The sequence below is a fragment of the Eremothecium cymbalariae genome, chromosome 3 (genome assembly GCF_000235365.1).
Source record: "Eremothecium cymbalariae DBVPG#7215 chromosome 3, complete sequence".
Lineage (NCBI taxonomy): Eukaryota > Fungi > Ascomycota > Saccharomycetes > Saccharomycetales > Saccharomycetaceae > Eremothecium > Eremothecium cymbalariae.
This window is the reverse complement of record NC_016451.1, coordinates 1,070,794-1,086,941: the sequence shown is the minus strand read 5'-3', so window position 1 is coordinate 1,086,941 and position 16,148 is coordinate 1,070,794. Positions and strand designations below refer to the sequence as shown.

Sequence of the window (16,148 nt, the reverse complement as noted above, 5' to 3'; positions counted from 1 at the left end):
CTAGATGCAGCAAGCTGCATCTGCGGCGGTGCTTTCCCGCCTTATCGTTGCCAGTTCTCCCCCTTCCCCCCTTCCCCCTTCCTCCGCGCTCGCCTCTCGCGTGGCTTCCTTTACATTAAAAATAGTTTTAAAACCACTTGTCTATTATACACCACATAGGCGCACACATGCACACACACATATAGTAATATAAACAACCACACACACGCTAGGATTCCAAGCAATCTGCTACTTCCACCGTTATCAAACTATCGCTAAGGTGATAACGAGGAAGATTTCAGCATTATAGTTGTTCAAGAGTTTAGGTCTTGCGGTTCGAGACAGCACATATATTCTCCGATATATTCTCTGGTATATATACGGGACCGCACAGCACAGCAGAGCAGGGCAAGCAGAGCGTAGCGCAGGCCGAGGGTTGTATTATATTCAAAAAAGACGTTTAAAGGGCCTTTTTGTCACGCAATCACGGTCGTTCGCCGGCGTTTGTCGTGGTTTTAATTTTAGTACAGCATGAAGTACAAGGCGAGTACGTTGATGGCAGTTAGTCTTGCCGGGTCGGTGATAACGGTGTTCATGCTTGTGAGGTTATTTATACATGGTCGTGGGGTGTCTTTATTCCAGACGCACTATGTGCCGAACTTCAAAAACGTTCCAGGGGTTGATTATTATGACTTGAGCAACTACCAGGGCAATAAGGATGGGTGGCAACGTGCCGACCGGGTGTTGTTTTGTGTTCCTCTTCGAGATGCGGCCAACCATTTGCCGATGTTCTTCAAGCATTTGAAGTCGATGACATACCCGCACAATCTGATTGATCTTTCGTTTCTTGTGAGTGATTCCACGGATGATACCATGGGTGTGCTTTTGAACAGTCTGCATGATTTGCAATCGCAGGCAGATGGCACTAAGCGGTTTGGTGACATTGAGATTTTTCAGAAGGACTTTGGGCAGATCATTGGGCAGTCGTTTTCGGATAGACATGGGTTTGCAGCGCAGGGGCCTCGGCGGAAGCTGATGGCGAGGGCACGTAATTGGCTTGGGTCGGCAGCGATCAAGCCTTATCATTCGTGGGTGTATTGGCGTGATGTGGATGTGGAGTATGTGCCCGAGACCATCCTAGAAGACTTGATGCACCATGACAAGGATATCATTGTTCCCAATGTTTGGCGCCCGTTGCCCAAATGGCTTAACTATATCCAGCCGTATGATTTGAACTCGTGGGTTGAGTCCGAAGGTGGCCTGCAGCTTGCGGCGTCTTTGAAGGAGGACGATGTCATCGTGGAGGGGTATCCGGAATATGCTACCTGGCGGGTGCATCTAGCTTACATGCGCGACCCAAACGGCGACCCGGAGACGGAGATGGAGTTGGACGGCATCGGCGGTGTTTCTATCTTATCCAAGGCTAAGGTCTTTAGAACAGGTTCTCATTTCCCAGCTTTCTCGTTTGAAAAGCACGCAGAAACGGAAGCCTTTGGTAAGCTATCACGCCGCATGAAATACAGCGTCGTCGGGCTCCCCCACTATGTTATATGGCACGTGTACGAGCCTTCCTCTGATGACTTAAAACATATGGCCTGGATGGCTGAAGAAGAACAACGTAAAATGGAAGAGGCAAAGATCCGCGAGTTCTACGCCAAAATTTGGGACATAGGTTTTGACGACGTCAGGGACGACTGGGAAATAGAACGTGCTCGTATATTGAAGAACGTCGACCCCAACGTTTTGGATAGAAAAATCCAGGTTGACTGGTCCGACGACGATAGTGTCCCTTACACTGAAGATTTAGACACGAGGAAGGACAACAGAAATAGGGATGGCAAGGTACCGGTCGACTTCGATCCCGACCACAACTAAACTAACTTAGAATAAAGAGACCAAGCAACCAAAACAAAAAAAAAAAAAGACCAAATTCCCGTCGATTATATGATCTCTTCACCTCATGTTCATCACCGCCACAATATCCTTCCACCCTTCCGATCTCTCTGCTTATGCTTCGCCAGTAAATGAAATATTGACTTTTGATCTGTCCAAGTATACTGTCATCGTACTAATAAATTCGTACCACACTACAGAAATGTTTGTAATTCTATTATAGATGTAAACTAAATATAATCTTTGAAGTTCAGCGACAAACGCTAATCCCTTTTCCCTCTTTGGGGCCTTCATTGTCCGCCGCTACCTCTTCCATACATCCCAGAACTCATGTTCCATTTCGAATACAGTTGCATTTTACAATTTATCACCAATACCACTACATCACCAGAATTTTACAAGCTGCTTTTTTTGCGCGGGTGGCAAAACCTAAGATAAAGTCCTCTAAATCACAAACTAATAGGGAAACAAGTGTCAAAAGGTGCGCTCGTTTTGAAACTGTGTAACCTGGGAATAAGGAAAGTACTGAGGTACTGAAACGACTCTATAACCCAATGCATATCACCATAAATTTCAAGGATTTTAAAAAGGAGAAACTTCCCTTGCAACTCTCTCCGACTGCCACAATCGCCGAGGCTAAACAACTTTTAGCTAAGGAAAAGCAATGCGATGAGTCTCAGTTGAAAATGATTTTTAGTGGTAAGGTGTTACAAGATGGCCATACCCTTGATGCTTGCAAATTGAAGGATGGCGACCAGGTTATCTTTATGATTTCCAAGAAGAAAACCGGTACGCTAATGTCTCCTGCTGCCACTACGACCAGCACTGAAACTAAAGTTACGGAGGCTGCTGCTCCAGGAATAAGGGCAGTAGAAAGTTCTTCTGACAAGGCGAAGAAAACTGCAGGTGCCCCTGAGGGGACGGCTATGGCAGCGACGACAAGCTCTGCAGTTGCAGCAGTCGATGCTGGTGCAGCTCAGCCCACGAATACAACCGGCAGTGACAGCAATCCTCCAGACCATGGGTTTGTTACGGGCTCGCAGCGTAATGAGACCATAGAACGTATCATGGAGATGGGTTATGAACGCAGTCAGGTTGAAAGTGCGTTGAGAGCCGCATTTAACAACCCAGATCGTGCCGTCGAGTACTTGTTGATGGGCATCCCCGAACATCTGCAGGCTGCTCCTCAACCTGCCGGTTCGGGAGTAGTTGCAGCCTCCCAAAGTATGGATACAAGTTCTGCTATAGCGCCTACTGTTGAAAGTGCAACTGCAGGAGTTACCACTGCCACAACACACACAGGTGGTGCTTCTGCGCATGAGGATAATTTATTTGCCCAAGCAGCAGCCGCAGAATCAGGTGACACCGCAGGTGTCACAGAAGCCTCCGCGACTGGTACGCTAAGTCACGGAAGCAGTCCCTTACAGACGATCGGTTTAACATTTGAGGATCTTATGCAGTTGCGGGGCGTGATTAATGGCGATCCAGAGGCATTGCCGCCTCTTCTTGAATCCCTAAGTGATCGCTATCCTGAGGTGCGCGAACAGATTATGGGCAACCCAGAGATGTTTATATCCATGCTATTGCAGGCTGTGGGCGGTGCGATTCCCTCCGATTCCCTGGACGATGCCATGTCTTTCCGTACTGAAGGAGAGGGCGAGGATGGCAACACACACGCCAATTCCGAAGCAAATCCAGATGGTGCTGTCGTATCTGTATCTGAGGCTGCCCAAGATAGATTACAATTGACTAGTGATGATATAACTGCAATCGACCGTCTTTGTGAATTAGGCTTCGACAGAGACTTAGTAGTCCAGGTTTATGTGGCTTGCGACAAGAACGAAGATATTACAGCAGACATGTTGTTTAACAATTACGCCGACTGACTCATACTGTACAACCAAGGAAGAGAAACGAAGTACAAAATATTGCATGTGTATAATAATATCATTAAATTGTTAAGTATTTTCGTTTTTTTGTTATAGCCTTCTTTCCCCATATATATCATATAAAGAAATAGGATATTCCAAGAACTACGAGAGCACATAGTATAGATACTGGAGCCTTAGTTGATCTACAATTCCCCAAAGTCCTTAACAACAACATAATTTCCAACATTAGCTACGGAATCGTTTCCAGGCCTCACGGCCAACATGGTGTCCATCCCAGCCTCCGTCGCCGCATCAAGCTCTCTCACATTATCACTAATGAACAACACATTCCTCGCTTTATCCGCTAAGCCAATATCTCTTAATATGCGTTTATAAGATTCTTTCTCCGTCTTCACACCAGACGTTTGAATGTCAAAATAACCTGCCAAATATCTTGTCAGATCTACAGCTGCCGCCCCAGCATCTTGAGGATCTGCAACATATTGAAACAACAACTTTTGAGCCTTTACCGACCCAGAAGAATAAATATATATCTTGCCCTTAAACCCTCCCTCTATGAACCGGATAGCATCCCCATAAATGGGCGCCTTAATCTCACCTGTCTCATACCCCCGTTGCCACACATGGCCTTGCAGTTGCTTCAAAATCGGATCTTTCACGTCTCGGCGAACAAGATCCCGCACATGTTCACCCACATCCTGCACTCCTTGTTCCTCCCGCATCCGTTGAACCAACAATGCCACCTCCTTATCTGATTCCAAAGCCTCCAGCCTATCCATTTGTCGCACAAAGTATGGGAATAGTTCTTCTCGAACAAATGAAATCGGACAAACGGTCCCCTCTATATCCAAAACCACCGCATCGTACCTCTCAGAAACGTTACCCATCTTTACCAAACCTAGATATCTCTCTACAAACCCTTAGGTGCCTACCACACATCTTTTATATCGTATTCCCACAAATTGACAGAACTGCTTATATCGAATATATATCTCTGGCTTCGTCTGCAACCACGAGAAACTACTTATAATCACGTGATAATCATGTGACTCCCTGTGACAATCACGTGTGCACATTTTCGATTGACCAATGGGAGTGCAGAAGTTTACATCGTTTCTTTCTACCGATGTTTCCGGAAAAACCGGAAGCTCTACGGAATTCTGCTTCACCAGCATTTATTATATATATAAAAATACATTCTACTGAAACGCAAGTTCGTGGAAAACCATAACTAGCATTCCTCTAAGTTTACCAGTGTCATCGGTGTCTACTAGCACTTCAGCAACCAATAAGATAAACTCACGGACAAGTCCTGATAATGCCAGCTCCATTTAAACCGGGTAACGCTAAGAAAGGTGGTACTCTATTTAAGACCAGATGTTTGCAATGTCATACTACGGAACAAGGCGGACCACACAAAGTTGGTCCTAACTTGCACGGTGTATTCGGTAGAAACTCCGGTCAGGCCGCAGGGTACTCCTACACTGATGCGAACATCAAGAAGAACGTTCTATGGGACGAGCAAAGCATGTCGGATTATTTGGAAAACCCAAAGAAATACATTCCCGGTACCAAGATGGCATTTGGTGGATTAAAGAAGGAAAAGGACAGAAACGACTTGATTACCTACATGCTCAAGGCTTGTAAATAGATTCAAACGTAGCAGTTAAGCTGTTTCATTCCACCTAAAAGAGATATCAGTTTGGTGAATTTTTCTCTCTTCCTTTTTGGTTCTTCGCCCATTTTATTACTTTTTAGATCTCCTGTTGATAGGTACTGAACAAAGTTTACACAACCTTTTGTTCCAACGTATTGTTTTATGACCGTTTTATTATTTATTTGATAGTTGCCATCGGGTGCTCTGCTGTTATTACAGCTAATATACTTACATAGACCCCAAAATATTGTATTTTGATTCATTATGGTAATATCTATGTATTTTTTAAAAAGAATCTGTTATACTTATGTGGTATACATAATATAATATAGATAATTAATTGACTTTTGCTTTATCTTTGTAGTGTTAGTTTCACCGAAGACTAGGTATTTTTCTAACTTTGTGGGCAGCTAGTGTCAGCTGACATGACTATCAATTTTAGATAAGCTGGAAGAGTAAGAACGTTAAAATCGTGCCTAATGAACCAAGAGATTTAGGTGTCGGAACGAAGCCTGCATTTGCATTGGAACTAGTGTTTGTGCCAGGTGTAGATCCAGCCCCTCCACCACCGCTACAAGAACTAGTCAAGCACTCAGGACGCTGCGACAGTTCCAGTGAGCCCACACCGTTGTTGGATTTCGATGGGTCAGAGGAACTAGCTCCTCCAGTGTGAATCGTACCTCTACCATCTGCCGAATCGAGAACAGTATCGTCATCAACAATTGCGATACCATTTTGGGTCCAGTCATCATCGCTTATGTATTTATATGATTTTGTCCCATTCTTAATAGCAGACGCAGGAGGGTCATAACACTTTACTTCAAAGTCTTTTACAGACAAATGTAAGTAGCCTGGATCCCCGAATTCGGGTGCATTCCAATCAATTGGACCACCACCCCATTCTATAGTACCCGGCTGGTTCTCAGAGGAACCAGCAGGCCATAATGCTATGGAAATACGAGAAGGTGTCTGAGGATATCTGTATATTTTGCGTTCATTATCCCATGTTTCATTCTTGAACAAGACCCTAGAAGCACCATCTACAGACCATACAATACGATCCTCTTGCCAATCCAACTCATATGTGTGATAATTTTCATATGTATCTGAGGTAGGTATCCGTTGTGCATTATCGCGATTCAATTCTCCGTGGTAAAAAAAATTTGGTGTGAACGTTATTCAAATCGTTGCCTATAATCTCATAATCAATTTCGTCTTTTACACCAGATAAAAGAAATATTGCTGTAACAACCCCAGCACCATGCGAGGTCTTCAGAGTTGTACGGACTTTACCATACCAAACACTCCGGGTTGTGGATAACACAGTACCGTAGCTGTCTTTTGGCAAAGCGACTACAACAGCACCGTCATCATCGTAATCAGCAATATAACCTTTATATAACCAGTCAGTTTCACTAGCATCGCCTAGGTATTCTTCCTTTTTCCCAATACGACTTGCATAATTTTTAAAATCGGTGCGAAAGTCCTTACATATTGGCATTGGCATGCATGATTCCCTATGAAATGAATAAATGGGATTGCAACCGTCAACACAGTATAGCCCAGTACCACATTGACCATCTTCCGAACAACATGGCAACTCCTCTGGGCATTTCTGAGATTTATTACAAAAGACAGCCGCTTGAATGGATTCCAATAACAATAAAATCAATAAAGTGTACATATATGGTGGTCAATTAATTTCCTATCAAATTTTCTCCGAATACGAGTATCGACTGGCTAGTTTGCAAATCACACCACAAATACTCTCCCTATTCAGAAATGCAGATATATATATATATATATATATATATATATATATATATATATATATATATATTTGTATTGATGGGCCAGAAATAACTTTTTTAGACACAATGGTACGCTGTCGTCCGCACTATTATCGAGGGAGAGCTGCTGTAAACCTCAAATTCAAAAAAAAAGCCGTTGCACCGTCGCAACGTTCGAAAAAAGCCCGAAACCCAAGTTTGCAGAAAGAAAAACCATATAAGATCTTTTGCCATTTAAGGTGAATTACCAAAGTCAAATTTGTCATCACTCTTACCCTTTAATGCATTAATTGCTATTTGAAAGCTTAAGTATTGTGCATTAAACATTTGTTGAGCAGGCGTGCCATCGCAACCTTTTCTGTGGTAATTAACATTCCATAAAGGCGTTTTTGCACTCCTCAGAAGAAACATAGTGTTCACGATCACTATCAGAGCCGGTTATTTTATCATAACTATCGGGATGCCGCCTACAATCCTCTGAATCTTCGGTTTGTAATTCTTCAGTAGGTTCACCAGAATTATGAAATTGTCCTTCATATATGTCGCTTTCATACTTCATTTGATTCTTTCCTGAGAGCATATGTACAAAAGAGCTCTGAGCTTCTCTAGCATTCCAATTAAGGGTTCTTCTGATGCTATCGATGAACTCTGTTGGCGATGATTCTAAAGTGGGGAATGCATACGGACTAGCCACAATAGAAATGTAATCCCCCTTTTGTAATTCGATTCTATTCTTACCATCAAAGGCAGCCCATGCGGTGGATCGAGATCTTATAGGCACCTTGACTTTTAGAGTCATACTATCTGGCAGTATGATTGGCCTAAAACTCAGGGTGTGAGGACATATAGGGGTTACTGCAATCGCGTTTACATTTGGGTACACTAAAGAACCACCCGCGCTGAGAGAATACGCAGTTGAACCGGTTGGAGTTGCAATGATCAGTCCGTCTGCTTGTGCGACGGTCAAAAGTGCGTTGTCACCGTAGAGTTCCAACATCGAAATGAACGTACAGTGCCCTCTGTCAATTGTTAATTCATTAAGCACATGGTATGACCCGGTCAATTCGTACTTATTTTGGTTCTTCAAGTGTTCCTTATCGGTAGCAGAATCTGTTTTCTTACGAGAATATACCCTGCAGCACAATCTCATTCTCATTTTCGTCCTTATCTTTGACTGGAATACTCTTGTGAGATCCTCACGGAAGTTCTCATACCTAAATAGCGTCAAGAAACCTAACGAACCAAGAGAGAAGGACATCACTGGTGGAACATCTTTCTGGAAGATAGATGATACGTATAGAACCGTACCATCACCCCCAAGTGTGATAACTAAATCAAACAAATCAGGATGCTTCTTCACAAATTCGTTATCCCAATAATTCAACTTGGTTTTCGAACACTTGCTATCTTTAATTAATTCCTTTTCGTTAAATCGTTTGTTACATTTTAGGTTGGAATCCACATATACATAAATTGTAGGGAACTGCACAAGAATCCATTCAACCATTTCTCTAGTCAAATATACTAAAGAGCTATCTTGCTTTTTCGTCACAATCATAAGATGCTCAACTTGAATAGTTACCTTTGTATTTGATATGTTCTTTGACAACATTCTAACACCATGCGCAGTTGAAGACAACTGCACATGCGATTTGACCTTCCGCACATCATCATTACTAGTTGACAGCTTCCTAAACAAAGACCCAGATGATTGGCAATTTCCTTCTTCCACATGAAGTGGCGCTGAATTCGAATTAACCGGTCTCAGCATTGTGCTATGTTCGCTGTTTACCAACTTTATGGTAGGTACATTCTTTTCACCATTTCTGTCCTCTCCAAAATTAACTTCACCAGTACACGACTCTTCACAGAGACCTTTCTCCGTATGGCTATCGCTATCAGCCATTTCAGTCTCTTACACTTGTGTCCTCAACTTATGCAGTAAGTATTAAATAGCAGTGTCTAAATGTTTTCCAAGTTCTGCTTTATCGCTATCAAAATTACGCGAGTTTCCTCACGTATTAATATCTTCAATACTATGCTAACATTTACAAAGTGAAGGAGCGTGATAATATGTGGAATTTAAATCCTACTTCAAAGTGCCTCTAAGCTTTGTATTATACTTTGTTATTCCTTTTGTTGCTTACTAACGTCATAACTCACATTTGGTTGATATGTTTGGCTTGTGATTGTGAATCATCCTGTAACTCTGAACCAGAATATAACACATTTGTTTCTTCTTCAGCCATACATATAGGGTTCACGTAATAAGTAGTATTTAAGCGTTATTGAATGTTTGTTAGCTTTTCGTTCAAGATCAGTAAGAGCATACCGAAGCTAATAGTTTAAGCTAGGCCCAATTATTAATAGTATAGATATAAAGCTAGATATCTAACATCCTAAATACCAGTATCTAGCTTGATTTTGCAAGTCCATTTATTCCCATCCAATAAAAGAAGTGATGCGCCTAAGCACCATCCTACTTCTTTCCCTGCGATAGTTCTAGCAGTGTTCAATTCCCTACTTAATGGGATGTCGTAGCCTGTATGCAAAAGAGATATTTCATAATTTAGATCCATGCACCACCTTGGCTCAGTATTTAGGGATTTTGAAGCGCCTTCGATACTTCCAAATGTAGTATCCCACGTACTTTTATCCATACACGCCGACTTTGTTAGGTCAAACATTTCTTGTAGACTGTAAGACAGGGGTAATCCTAAAGGATATGTTCGGTCGTAGAAAAACGAAAACACGTATAGTTTACCATTAGGACTGAATGAGTGTATTAAAGAGGGTTGATGAATTCCATCAAAGGAACAAGGTGGGTCATTACAGGCTGCATCTTTTTTCAAGATTTTATCCGCGAGATACCTACATTGGGCTTCCATTGAAACCGGCGGGCTCTTGAATGTGACAGTGTAGGTTTCCCCCGTCGAAACCTTAACCTTGACGTTCTTAATTTCAACTCCTGGCGCGAGACATGGCGACACCATTTCCAAAGAATCGGAGGTGGCACCTTTCTTAATATTACCATTCAAAATATTTGTTTCAACTATCAATATATCAAGCTTGTCTTTCGCCTGCATTAAACCGTAACCAAGATGGGAGTGTTGATATAAGGTGTATTTGTGGGTTCCAAATTCCAATTCATACGTTTGCGCAGCATTAGGAATCGCTACAGCTTCTGGTAGTGGCTCAAAGACAATCTGTGTAGAACCACCACCCAAATCAAAGATCGCTGCGGTAGCTGATTTCTCTTTACCTCCAAGATTCCCTAGCAAAAAATTGGTTGTAATCCAGGCATACACACCCTCTTCCTTTCCATCCATGACACTTACTCCATCTCCCTTCACAATTGGGAAATCATAATCTTTTTCCAAATGTAGGGCAACTGCTTCAAGGATCTTCTTAGATTTTTCCTCCCCCAACAACCGCAAGCCTGCAGTGGCTTTAACAGCGATAGGAGAGCATCTTCTCATATCTTTAGGGATATTCTCAACTGCAAAATCCAGTAGCGGATCTAGAGACTTGGCGGCTCCATCTGCATCTGTGTCAAAGGACGACAATCCTGGCTTTAGTTGTTTGAAATACTCTTTCAACAACTTTGGGGGCTCAACACATGTATTAAATTCATATACATGAACACGCGATCCTGTAGAACCTGCATCAATCATTACAACGAATTGATTCTTCTTACAATCCTCAACCTTAATCTCCGGCTGTGAAGTTTTGACAGCTTGGCTTTTAACAGCAGCAGCAACCTCAGGGTTTTTCGATTCACTATCCTTATCTTCCAAATAACCAGGAGTAGCCGTAACCGGCTGAATATTTACCGGTTGCTCAACAGCTTTAGAACTTTGTATTGGAACACCAGTACTCGATGATCTCAATAATAAAACCAACATCATTGCTGTGAGTGCCCCAATGACAAACCTATAGTTTCGGAATATTCCATGGATAGAAACTGTCATTGTCACTAATTATTAAGCCTCTACAAGTCTGAGAATATTAACTCAAACCTAAACCTATGTCTATCTTTAAGTGAGTTGTAAAAGACGTAACGTACTGCGTGTCTGTAGACGCAGCCTCACTTTTCCCGGAATACAACTTCTTTATGCACATAGTGCCTACAATGAAAACCAAAGAATATCAAGAAATATTTTACTTTGTAAAGTAGCATAATACCACACGGGGTCCATTATACTGGCTCTTAAGTCACATAACCTCTTGAATCTTGTTCATTGGCTCTTTGACGTCACATTATTCTGATGGTGCGCGCTCCGTTCAATATAAACGACGTTAATATTCTGAGTCCACATCGATCGTATTTAATTAGGCTGTAAACCGTTTCTAATGAAGAAGAGATGTTCACTTACAAGCTGCTATAAATGCGGTTATATTTTGGAAGTTAGACCTGTGGGAAGTGCTACTGTATTTAGATTTGGTTAATAATGAGTAGAAATGTTGATAAGGCAAATTCGGTGTTAGTAAGGTATCAGGAGCTTCAGGCTGAGACAGAAAGTGGTTATAAGGACTACTCTCGATTTAAGAGACCGACTAAAATTTATAAGGTCAGTAAATTACAAGAGGCTCAGAGATGGCGTAATGAGGTTGTGAAGGATATTGGAAATAAGATCACTCAGATACATGATCCTTCGTTGAATGATTTTCAGGTTGAAGAGATAAATGGGGAATTGAATAGATTGTTCCAAGAGAAGCAGAGATGGGAAAATCATATTCGAAGGAATTTGAAAGGTCCAGATTATAGGAAAATAAAGGGATTAAACACTAGTGGTGGGAGTTTAATTAATGGTACCAGGTATTTCGGAAGAGCATTAGAATTGCCGCATGTTCAGAAAATGATCAAGCAGCGAAATGAGGTTCGTCAAAAAAGGTTGTCAAAATCGCAGCAAGAACAGCAGTTGAAGGCTAAAATAAGAAGGTGGAAGAAAGAATTAGGTCCCCATTATTATGGAAATGAGGTGAGTGAAAATTTTTTAGAGTATGAAGAGGATCGAAGTCAAGAGATTAAATTAAATATCGCAGCTTCTATAAGCGAAAAGCAGAAACCACAGTGTATTATATCGGAGTTTAAAGATTTGCCATCGCTCGACGATGTAGAACGATGGTTGGTGGAGAAGAGAAAGAAAAGACTGCAGGAGCAATTGGGCCTGTAGTGAATATGCTGATGCAATTTACTGAAAATTCTGTAGTGTTTATGCCATGTAATATGTAATAAGCAACAGATCACTGTGGTGTGTTGAAGCTTGAAAACCGGATTATTTAAGTACAAAGTTGACAATTAGTCTCAATTCAATGTATGAATTTTCAATGCTCTACACCTAGGGTTCTATTCAAAATTCAGATTCGCAATTGAGGCGCTCGGATTGTTATTTTCATTGCCATCCATTTCTTCACTGTTGCTGGAAGTAAGAGGGTGATCTAGAAGGTGGTTAAATGACCATAATGGCGGCGGCATGTTATGCTGGTCGGGTGGTAATTCCAAGTGTCCCTGAGAGTTTTCGACTGACACGTAGTACCCAGGGGTTCCAGGAATATGCGTGTTGTGCCAAATATTAAAATTAGGCGAATGGAAGCCTGTATCTGTGGGAAGTATTGGCTCCCTTATTGGAGAGACTAATGGGCTATTGTGAGATATGGTTTGCTGTAAGTTTGAACTAAACGATCCTAGGTCGTCCATGTTTCCACCAGTGATGGTAGTCGGAATATCTTTGGTAAGCGATGGGACATTGTCGTTCATGGAAGCAAGCAAGCTTTGGGCAGTTGTACCATGTGACCGAGAATTTCCGGGAGATAACAATGTTTTTGCATTAATAACAGATATAGGTTTTGGCTGCTGCATCGGGGGTTCTAGGGTGTTAGAAACCAAATCATTTGTAGCATTCTTTAGAAATCTGTTGTCTATACCACTATTCGTTTGGGCCCAGTAGTTATCCAATTCATCATTAGTGAAAACTTTTGAAGTGGAAATGCAATTGTTATGAGAATCTGCTTCTGATATAATGCTTTGAAGTCCAGATAGTAAATGATTCGCATCTTCATATTCAAATGATACCTCATCCTCTTCTGCATAACTATATGGTGAAGTTTGCTGTTGTTTGTGTTGGGACCAGGTTGAATAGGTGGCCGTGGGATTAGGAAATGCATTTGTTACTGTTTGTATTAATAGCGGAGATAACTGATCTGGTTCAGAATAAGTGGGAGGGTCGTGTAGCATAAGTTTCGGAGTCATTACTATAGGGATGGCATTGGAATTTGGATTAGAGTTCGCTTCGTTAGGAAGTTGAGGAGTAAGTGCTTGACAACGTTGCAATCTCATTGCGCTTTTGTATTGGTTGTTTGTCAAGTTAACCCTTTCCCACATCTGTTCCAAATATTCGATACGCCTAATATATTTAATTCTCCGAGATCGCCACTCTAATGCCAACATTGTGTCCCTTTCATCTTCTTCTTTTATTAACTGAACCAATGGAATATCCACAGGGAAATTCGATAAAAACTTTGAACTGTAATTAGAAAACGGTTCATTCTTGTTAAATTCGTTTATCTTTTTTGTTAGCGCATGCCAATTAAACTTTGTACTAGAATTCTGGTTATCGTTCATAGTATCCAAAATCCTTCTCAATTGAACTAGTTTCTTATTTTTTTCGTCAATGTATGATATCTCTCGTTGTAATTCTTCCAACTGGCCATCCAATGACCGAATTTGGTGAAGAACTTTGTTCATTTCAAGTGTATAGGATTCTGTTAGAGCATTCAAGTCATATTTTTCTTTGCTTTCAAAGGCCCAATGTTCCATTTCTGCTCTCATTTTCTCAAGTTTATTATTGCATAATTCTACTGCTTTTATCAGCTTCTCTCTCTTCAATTCACATAGTGCTTTGGAGTTCACTATAGTTTTCAACTTGGCTTTTAATGATTTTCGCAAATCTGTTTCTTGACTCCATTGTAACTTGATTTCATCTAAATCCAATTGCAGGCGCTCCTTCGTTACTTCAAATTCATCTACGATACTCTTTTGTTGTTTCAACACATCACAAAGCTGGAGTTGCGTTTGGGCCAATATCTGTTTAAGAGCATCATTCGAAAGCCTTTCTAAGCACTGCATTGAAGTAAATGAACAGGATAATACCGATATAGCATCAGTGTTTGGAATAACAGCTTTCGCTGCATTCATACAACATTGTTGTTCCTTTTCATCAAACATTGTTCTTGTGGCAGGGAACCCGATGTCTTTCGAGATATTACCTTGTTCGGTATATACACAGTGGCCGTTATACTGGGGAGCCCCAACATCATCAGCACTAGTTGTGACATACAATGAAGGTAGATTATTTGTAAATCCATCTTCGCTGACTGTAATAACGTCTATCCGATATCGTGTAAGAGGTGCCAGATTTCTCAAAGAACATGATGTAAAGAGCGATTCTGGTCTATTAGGGAATGTACCTATTTTCAGACCATTTAAGTAAACAGTATAGTTCGAGACAGACGTACCATCAATACTCGTTCTTGGTTCATTTTCCCAACGAAATGTTATGCAATTAGCTGTAATTCCATCAATTGAGATCTTAGTAGCATGCGGGATAACAACGTTCAAAGATTTCACAACGGTTAACACGGGTATGTTTAGAAACAGGCAAAGGCGGTAAAACAACCAAATAATGGCAGCCAAAGTAAATGCTATATTTGATACCATTAAAGTTTCACTTAATGGTATCTTTGACCGTGGTGCTGAAGCTCCAAATCTTCCCCTCACCTGCTTAGCTCCAGTAAATGTCCACCATGAACAAACTTAAACATGAAATTTTTCAAATCTTTCCGGTTTTTCCTACGTAGTGTATTAATAATACGTGAGTTACACTTTATACACGCCATTAAGAGAACAGCGGTTGGCCTCCAAAATGGAATAACTATGTAAGGTTTACGAAGTACAGTCGTTTAATCCTCGACACAAAATTATCCTTCGTTATATTGACTTCATTCAAAATAGACGTTATATCCTATTTTGTACTTCCGTCATTTTAATACAACATTATCGCCTCTTAACTTTAAATACTCCTGATCCACGCCAGGTGTCATCGGTTTAATTACCAGAGAATATACTTCGCTATTGTAAAACCGCAATCCATTGCTGGGTGACTTGTAGCGAGCCTTCAAGCCCGTAATGTCACAATATCTTTTTATAGGGTATTGCGAAGGAGGCGCTTGAACATTAAAATATGTCAATCTCGTTTTATTAGCATCTTTACCATAAACTTCTCCAGACTCACTTGTCAATCTTTTCCATTCATCTGTGAGCAATTGTCTGGTAGGTTTGTGTCGCCTTATAGGTTTTTTCCAATTAGGTGATTTAAACCCTTTTTGTGAAGTATCATTCATAGACGCAACAGATCGTAAGAAATCCATCTTGTTGTCCATTATACACCTTGAAAGCCTTTCAGATCTGGCTTTGGAATCTTCTCACACCACTAGCTATTTTAAAATACCTTGAAACCCCTTTCTTGAGATCCATTGGCTACTACTTTTTGAAATACCAGTGCGTTTCCGCTGTAGAGAAATCTGCATAAGGCAAAGCTGTACATAAAAAAATGCGAACACAAGCTTTTAGTCACGTGACCACCAATTGAAACTGGAGCTTCCTCCACAACGCTCCTTCCTGCACATTAACAGACAGCTACACAAGGTATAGGGAGCCGTTTTCGTTTTTGTCACGAGTGGAGTTGCTTTTCCGTCCATATACTACAACGTTTAAGCCTTTCGGCACTTTTATTGGCTTACCAATTCCGTCGAAAAAGAAACGTGCATCGGAATTGCTTCAAGCTGCTTGTGTTGTCCGTCAGATTACCATTCCTACTGTGACCTGCCGATGGCTGTATAGTATAGTGGCTGTATTGAAGAACTAGCGGGCCAATT

General features: G+C 41.2%; 9 protein-coding genes and 1 further gene across 9 annotated transcripts; 4 read left to right on the top strand and 6 right to left on the bottom strand.

Annotated features, from left to right (window-relative positions):
- Positions 1-510: 510 nt before the first annotated feature.
- Positions 511-1,854, top strand: ANP1 (Anp1p; the record flags this gene model as incomplete). Its single annotated transcript, XM_003645812.1, has 1 exon — positions 511-1,854. The coding sequence occupies one exon, from the start codon at positions 511-513 to the stop codon at positions 1,852-1,854; it is 1,344 nt and encodes a 447-aa protein (XP_003645860.1).
- A 572-nt stretch (positions 1,855-2,426) lies between these two features.
- On the top strand, positions 2,427-3,758 carry RAD23 (Rad23p; the record flags this gene model as incomplete). Its single annotated transcript, XM_003645811.1, has 1 exon — positions 2,427-3,758. The coding sequence occupies one exon, from the start codon at positions 2,427-2,429 to the stop codon at positions 3,756-3,758; it is 1,332 nt and encodes a 443-aa protein (XP_003645859.1).
- Positions 3,759-3,946: 188 nt separating this feature from the next.
- Positions 3,947-4,651, bottom strand: UTR4 (putative acireductone synthase UTR4; the record flags this gene model as incomplete). Its single annotated transcript, XM_003645810.1, has 1 exon — positions 3,947-4,651. The coding sequence occupies one exon, from the start codon at positions 4,649-4,651 to the stop codon at positions 3,947-3,949; it is 705 nt and encodes a 234-aa protein (XP_003645858.1).
- Positions 4,652-5,082: 431 nt separating this feature from the next.
- Ecym_3570 (c-type cytochrome) lies at positions 5,083-5,415 on the top strand (the record flags this gene model as incomplete). Its single annotated transcript, XM_003645809.1, has 1 exon — positions 5,083-5,415. The coding sequence occupies one exon, from the start codon at positions 5,083-5,085 to the stop codon at positions 5,413-5,415; it is 333 nt and encodes a 110-aa protein (XP_003645857.1).
- Positions 5,416-6,005: 590 nt separating this feature from the next.
- Ecym_3569 lies at positions 6,006-7,105 on the bottom strand (the record flags this gene model as incomplete).
- Positions 7,106-7,578: 473 nt separating this feature from the next.
- On the bottom strand, positions 7,579-9,117 carry YEF1 (NADH/NAD(+) kinase; the record flags this gene model as incomplete). Its single annotated transcript, XM_003645808.1, has 1 exon — positions 7,579-9,117. The coding sequence occupies one exon, from the start codon at positions 9,115-9,117 to the stop codon at positions 7,579-7,581; it is 1,539 nt and encodes a 512-aa protein (XP_003645856.1).
- A 493-nt stretch (positions 9,118-9,610) lies between these two features.
- Positions 9,611-11,182, bottom strand: GDA1 (guanosine diphosphatase; the record flags this gene model as incomplete). Its single annotated transcript, XM_003645807.1, has 1 exon — positions 9,611-11,182. One exon carries the CDS (start codon positions 11,180-11,182, stop codon positions 9,611-9,613), a length of 1,572 nt encoding a protein of 523 aa, XP_003645855.1.
- A 480-nt stretch (positions 11,183-11,662) lies between these two features.
- On the top strand, positions 11,663-12,388 carry ISY1 (Isy1p; the record flags this gene model as incomplete). The annotated part of the gene is made up of 1 exon (XM_003645806.1): positions 11,663-12,388. The coding sequence occupies one exon, from the start codon at positions 11,663-11,665 to the stop codon at positions 12,386-12,388; it is 726 nt and encodes a 241-aa protein (XP_003645854.1).
- A 173-nt stretch (positions 12,389-12,561) lies between these two features.
- Positions 12,562-14,931, bottom strand: GTA1 (Gta1p; the record flags this gene model as incomplete). The annotated part of the gene is made up of 1 exon (XM_003645805.1): positions 12,562-14,931. One exon carries the CDS (start codon positions 14,929-14,931, stop codon positions 12,562-12,564), a length of 2,370 nt encoding a protein of 789 aa, XP_003645853.1.
- Positions 14,932-15,251: 320 nt separating this feature from the next.
- IES6 (Ies6p) lies at positions 15,252-15,653 on the bottom strand (the record flags this gene model as incomplete). Its single annotated transcript, XM_003645804.1, has 1 exon — positions 15,252-15,653. One exon carries the CDS (start codon positions 15,651-15,653, stop codon positions 15,252-15,254), a length of 402 nt encoding a protein of 133 aa, XP_003645852.1.
- Positions 15,654-16,148: the final 495 nt, after the last annotated feature.